At 33.5% G+C, this 7054-nt stretch overlaps 1 protein-coding gene across 1 annotated transcript; it reads right to left on the bottom strand.

Moving 5' to 3' along the window:
* Positions 1-1738: 1738 nt before the first annotated feature.
* Positions 1739-6253, bottom strand: LOC119678929 (activating transcription factor 7-interacting protein 1-like). The gene is made up of 4 exons (XM_038091030.1): positions 6071-6253; positions 2971-6007; positions 2549-2901; positions 1739-2483 (listed from the first exon to the last, which is right to left on the bottom strand). Exons 1-4 carry the CDS (start codon positions 6201-6203, stop codon positions 2017-2019), a joined length of 3990 nt encoding a protein of 1329 aa, XP_037946958.1. The 5' UTR covers positions 6204-6253; the 3' UTR covers positions 1739-2016.
* Positions 6254-7054: the final 801 nt, after the last annotated feature.

Here is a 7054-nt window from a genome sequence, read left to right as displayed (position 1 = left end):
AGTTTTCTGCTTCATGCATTATTTAGTATATTTTTCCACATTAATTAAATGGAAATAAAGTCCTCCTGTTTCAATATATAGTAAACTTAATATGATTCCTGACCTATTAATCAAGCTGTTTAGAATATACTTTTTGATTGGTTTGCCCACACTTGGTTGTATTGAAATATCTAGATAATATCAATAGCAGTCTTTACTCTTAAACAAGAAAATAATATCCTGAATCAGCTGAAGTGTTATATAGACCATTTTTTCCACCATTTTTTATTGCAAACTTTATAGATTGTTAACGCAAGAATTTTAACTTAATTTGAAGAAAATGGTTTCATCTCCATTGACTTGAATTTTTTTTTACTGTATTCTAATGCAAAATTCTATAGAATCCACAAGAATTTTTCTCTTCTCTTAAACGTTTCTTCTTCTTCATTCCATCGCGTTCCCAAGGCAACATTGAGCCACTAAAACTTCCATGTCATATATACCATATTATTGTATCTTAAAAAATCAAACTTCATAATTTTTTAGAAACTGTGTTCAATAACACAGTAAGTGTCTACAGTTAGTGCACAGCATATTATCACATTTTTCATAGTAAACTTGAGTGGTGAGTGATGACAACCACTCAAGTGGATTTCGCTATACAAAGCCGCCATTTTAACCTAATCTAAACTTCCGACAAATACCTATTGTGATCTGATCTATAGCCAGATAATTAGACCTGCATTGCTTTATGGGTGTGTCGCGTATAGCAAAGCTGCCGACTCTACTATACAAAAGCTACAAGTCGCTCAAAGTCAGGCTCTCCGAAGACTCTTCAAAGTGCCTTTTTACATCCGCCTTAGAATAGACCCGATTAAAAAATATATAAGGGACGGAGCCCTGAAGTTATATGCGAAAATTGACAGACTATCCTACTTACCACTAACTAATCTTAGAGTAATCAGTCTCCGCACGGGGAGGTACGCAGATTTTAGATCAATCACTGAATAATCATGAAGCTTATGAGAGATATACAAATTAGTCAATGAGATGGGTAGTACCCCTGTAGTACCCCCAGCTATCAAAGAGTAAAAATGCCCAGCTGCGCTGCCTCGAAAAAAGGATCAACATACATACATACATACCTATTGTGTTGGCTTAAATTTTTTTATACAAGATATACTCGTTTCGAAAACATACCTCCTATTTTTTTGAAGAAATTTTGGGTGGTAGTATGTGATTCTTGTCTTCACATTTATTTTTAAGTTTTTTATCTTACTTTTGAATTATTATGAAAAGAGTGGTTCTACTTCTCAAAAACTTATCAAAAACTTGGCTTTGTATAACCTTGATATCTTAAACAATGTTCTGAAAATTGAAACAGAAACATCCAAACATCATTGTTTCAAGACTACACACTTACGCTTGTAAAAGTTTCTTTATTTTGCTTAATCTATACGTTTTTCCTTTTTATAATGTAACGATATAGAAAAAGTATACCATATTTATAAATATAAATAATTATTATGTACCGATTAGATTAATTTTTTTATATCAATTACTTACCCAAGTAACATTGAAAAAATCATAACTTAACGACTGTCTGACTATGCGACTGACTGACTATATGTATAATACATGAATAGCAATTAGTTTTATAAATAAAATTTTATGGTATATTTATTTTTATTTTATTATAAATTCAAATTTAATTATACAATTAAAATAATTCATATAAATACGATTTTGTAACATAATTTAAAATTATACATAAGATCTGCAGCCATATGTATGAAAAACTATAATATAAGAAGTTAGTGAAGGACATATAAAAATTGGATACTTTGCCAGCCAAGAGAAAGCAGGAGTTTGTTATTCTAAATTACTTATTTTATATTAAATATTAATACCAAGATTTGGAGTAATCCCCAATTCAGTTAGTTCATTCACTTAAACCGTTTACTATTATACAAATTAATTAAATATTAACTATTAACTTAATTTTTAACTTACAAATTAACTTCCACGATTTATTTATTAAACCCACGTCTTCGGCAGACTAAATGGACCGTGACGGTCGTGTGCATCAACAGCCCTCACCGCAAAATAATATCTTTGTCCTTCCTGAAACTGTGTAAGTGTTACCGCCATTGGTAGCAACATTGCTTTCACATCCCCCACATGACGCCAGGAATCAACTGAAGGCGGACCTGATGTTTCCTGATAAGCATATATTTGATACGTTACACATTCCGCGTGGCGTTCCATTGATTCCTCCATAGTCCAAGATATAACAATGCCATTATCTAGATTACTAATGCGTATGGTAGGCCTAGGCGGAGGTAGCTTCCACGTTGAATTAACAGGCTGTGGTGGTGTTGGTGGTAATGGCGCTGGATGCGTATACTTGAGACGCTGTGTTGCAGGATTAGCTGTTGTGAGATGAACACGTGTAATACTTGTACAGGGTGGAGTCGAGACAGGAGAAACATTCGTTCTATGTGCTGTAGAAATATATAATATATAATAATAACTGTTCTTCTTATTTTCGCTATAATGCTATACTTACAGTTTTGCATTGTTGGTAGCGGGCGTGATGGTGTATTTACCGATTTATTATAATTTATTTGTGTTGCGCCCGGTATTCTAGAAAGTGCTGCAGTAGGCCTGCTATTTACATTGGCTGCCGTATTGTTTGAAACAGGTACACGAGTTCTTATGGAAGAAACTTGCGTATTTTGCGGAACGATATCATCCTCATCCGTCAAATCAATTACAGGCTTGTCTTTTGGTTTAGCGGGCGCAATACTCACCCCAGTTGGAAGTTTATTTATTTGGTTAACATAATTTTCTACAACTGTATTCGGTTGGGGTGGTCTGTAATTTTGTTGTATTGTATTGGGTTTTGGTGTTAACTTCCGACTGAAATAACAAAACAAGAAATTTGTTACAATACAAATCTTTATTTAATGATAATTTTAATGAACTTACACAACAGTAGTTCCCTGCCGCATGAGCCCCTGCTGATGTTGAGGGCTATTTGCTGGCACAGCAAACCTACTCCTTGGTAAGGTTGTTGAAGCTGCATTTTTATTTAGAACTTTAGGTGCATTTGTTACCGGCACTGGAGTTGCTGCATTTTGTGTTGGCTGTGTAGTTGGGCGATATATGGTCGTATTATTTGTTGTAATAGGGGAGTCCATTCCTCTTTGTGGTGTAATTTTTTGTACACAACCACGTCGTAAATTTGCATTTGGAGTTAACCCAGTTGTTGGAGTAACAGTTGGTGTTCTGGTAGGTGTGTTATCTACACTGGGAGTTTGCTGGATCGGTGTTGCAGTAGCACTGCGCAATGATCTGTTGGGAGTTATCGGTACAGATGCCTGTTGGATGACAGCTGCATTAGTTTGATCGGTAAAACTTTTCCTTTGGGGTATTGACACCTGGAGACCAACGGCACGTGTAATCTTAACTGGTAAAATGAGTTGTGAATTTTTCGTTTCAAGATCTTTCATTGCGCGGTTATGCACCATTTCAAGATCACGAAATTGTTTGATAAGTTCAGTAATTTTACTGCGGTAGCAAGTTAATAATTTCTCTTGGTTATTAGCCAATTCACGAAGTTCTGCTAGTTCACTACTAAATATCATAGTTTCAACAACTTTCACAGCAACTAATTCCTCCAAATCTGCTTTTGTCATTTTTGATAACGGTTTTCTGAACTTCTTTAAAAACTGAAGTTTTACATTTGGAGTTTCAACATCGTACTTTGGTGGAGGATATAGTGGTATAGTTATTTGGGATGGTTCACCTTTAAATAACTGTTTTATATCTGTTGTTAGTTTTGAGTCGGTATCTACGCTCTTAATATCTTTAATATCTTTATTCTCACAGTCACTAACTGAAATATTTGCAGTTTTAGTTGATTCCTGACTGACTATATCTTTTTTCTCTACACTACTGTCGGTGTCAGTTTTTAGCTTTTTCAAAGCTAATTGGTCATTTTCATTTAAGGTTTCATCCTTATTTGCTCCTGTTTCTACACAATCATGTGTACGCTTTACAGCTAGTTGTTCACTAGTATCTGAGGTCACCTTTGAAGTATTAACTTCAGACTTACTAATTGAGTTGTCTGTTTTATCTTCGAAGCTGCTAGTTTTACTTATATCATCCTCGTCAACCATCATTCGACAGGATTCATTACTTTCCTGACTGAGTCTGATACGCTTAGCAGGTGGCACTGCTTCACTGTCTTCTGTATTATTATCCTTTTGTTCAATCAAAGATGAATCCTCAACCAACTCAATATCACCATCGTCTTCATTATCTGGATCTTCAGACTGGTCCTCAGCAATAGTTAAACATTTCGATTCTTGCAATAAATTACTACTTGAGCTACAATTACTATTTGTTTCATCTTTTTCTGATAGTTGACGTTTATTGGCATTACCAGCTTCAACTTTTTTTTCTTCTGCAAAATCATCTCTAGCATTATCTGAATTGTCGAAGTGTAAGTCAGAGTCTTTCATTTTTTCTGCACCTTCTTCATTCACAGCTTTGGTAGGAACAGATTTATTAGCTTCCACTTTTTCATTGCATTCAATACCAGCATTATTTTCGCTTTCTTCTGTAGTTTCTTTTTTATTATTCTCATCGTCACCTTGAATACTTGTTGAGGAAGTAACCAACGATGATTCTTCATTTTGTTCAACTTTTTCTGAAATATCTGTATTTTTCGAAACTTTCGTTGTCATGTCCTCATCGTCTTCTAGTAGTACAATATCGTCGTCATCTTGTCCAACACATGGCGTATCTACTTTATCATCAGAGACTTTTTTACTCTCATCATTATCGATTATCTCAACAAGTTCAGCTGGTTTATCTTCTATACATACTACATCATCATCGGAGTCTTCAGCATTTAAGTCTGGAGAGGTTTTTTCATCTGCTATAGTTTTTTCATCTGCAGAATTATCTTTTATTGTACTTGGAAACACTATTTCAACATCTTCTTCAAGTACTAAAGTTGACACTTCTTCTACAACTTTATCATCTTTCCTAGTAGCTATTGTCTCCTTTTCTTTATTTTTTTTGTTTTCGATATCACTGGGTTCAACTTTCTCTTGATTTTCATTTAGTTCAGTTGCAGAGTCAGAGCATTTATCAGTAATTTTAGATACGGAATCTTTTGAAACATCATTTTCTGCAGAAATACCGTCTAAAATTTCGGTACAATTGTCATTGTCAGTTGCATCCTGAGTTACCTTTAAAGAATTTGTATTCTCATCTACTATATCAGTTGACATTTCTAAATAATTTTCCTTAATTATTTCAGTTCTATTATCTATAGAATTTTCAATTTCAGATTTTTTGTCAGAATTTTTAATTCCTTGTTGTAAATCTGTTATTGGAGTTAACGGATTTTCATTTTCTGATTCTAGAATACTACTACTTTTATTAGTATTTGTTTCTGATTTATTGTTTACTTCATTTGCTACACTTGCTTCATCTACTTTATCATTATCACATTCATTGTTTGTGTCATTAAGCATTTCCTGATCAGTTTTTTTATCCTTATGTATTTCTTGTAAAGCATTATCTGTTACTGTGATGGTGTCGTCTTCTAATAACTTAATTTTTGTGGTAGTTGAGGTTTTGTCATCTTCTATACTTAAATCTACGGAGATGCAATTATTTTGTGCATTTTCTGTTACGACCTTTGAAGTTTCAGGAGTTTCTTTCGATTCATCAACGATGCAATTAATTTTTGACAGCAATTTATCTAAGTCGTCGCCAGGATTATGAGTTTTTTCTAAAGGCGTATTGCTTCCCGTGTTCGTTTTGTTGTCAATATCTTCAAGCAATATATCTGACACAATATCACCTTTTGCAGTCTCAGCGTTGGGAATTTCTTCCACGCCTTCTAATAACACATCTTCCAATTCTGGACTTATTTGCTCTCCTAAATCAATATCATCACTTAAATCTATATCCAAATTATCATCAGTGATAATTTCGGGATTTGTGTCTAAAAGAAAAACAGTTTACATAAGTAAGATGTAAATTAAAATGGAAATGTTTTAACACATACCATTTTCTCTAAGTAAATCCTTCTCTGAAGATAACAAATCAGCTTCAAGTTCAGTCTCGCCATTAGTTGTGGTTTTATCTGAAGTCTTGTATTCTTCAATATCCACAGCGGAATTTGATTTTACTTCCATCATCTTTGTACAAATTAATTACTTTATAGATGTTTTACGGCAATTAAGTCGGTTTATCTGTAATAGAAACAATAAAGATTAGTCATAATAAATGGGAGTGTGGTTAAACGCTATACTTTTTATCATTTAATAAGAGATACATATATAAACATCATTATTAACATAAATTAGCCCATAAACAATATGAAAGCAAACTTAATTAAAATAGTTGATGTTTAAATTCAATATAGATTAGGAAAGCTAAAGTTAAGCCAGTACAGACGCCGAATGACCGAAAAAGGCATTCAGATCAGTGGCGACACTAGGTGTCAGCAACGTCGCCGACCTCCGACGGCCTGTCGCCCCCAAGGGTCACGCAAAAAGTTGTACATATTTCTTAAAAATTTTACTAATAATAAATTCAAAATTGCCAATATTACTGAGCAAACAGTTCAAATAAGAAATCCACTTATTTATTAACCTAGATCGGGGAAAGTAGGTATTTGCAATAACGGCTTTGTAGCGTCATGATTTAATTCATGATCCCCAACAAAACAAAGAAACAAAAAAAAATCTAATATAAGTTATCCTAAAGATCTTAATAAAAGACATTTTTCTAATTTCAATCATATTTCTCTATCTGAAACAAGATAGGAGAGTAGAAACGAAGCAATAAAGCGATATATTTGCAATTTGATGATGTTATTGAAGACGTGAATGAGCTGAGAAATAAAACTGATTATTCAGAACTGACTTTTGAGTTTATTGTAGCTTAACACGTGTGGTACGAACTTTTACTATAAGTGGACAATATAAATAAATTATGGCAATCGACTGAAGTAAACTTGAAGATCGCTATTGATAGTCTACACTCA

Source organism: Teleopsis dalmanni, chromosome 2, assembly GCF_002237135.1.
Source record: "Teleopsis dalmanni isolate 2A chromosome 2, ASM223713v2, whole genome shotgun sequence".
Classification (NCBI taxonomy): Eukaryota; Metazoa; Arthropoda; class Insecta; order Diptera; family Diopsidae; genus Teleopsis; species Teleopsis dalmanni.
This window is presented reverse-complemented; position numbering and strand designations above follow the sequence as displayed.

Bases quoted from the DNA above. Each gene is read 5' to 3' on its own strand.
- LOC119678929 (XM_038091030.1), bottom strand. From the start codon at position 6,203: ATGATGGAAGTAAAATCAAATTCCGCTGTGGATATTGAAGAATACAAG. The intron at 6,008-6,070 runs GTATGTGTTAAA...TTTTTCTTTTAG, and splicing joins GGATTTACTTAGAGAAAATG to ACACAAATCCCGAAATTATC. The intron at 2,902-2,970 runs GTAAGTTCATTA...TTGTTATTTCAG, and splicing joins CGGCAGGGAACTACTGTTGT to TCGGAAGTTAACACCAAAAC.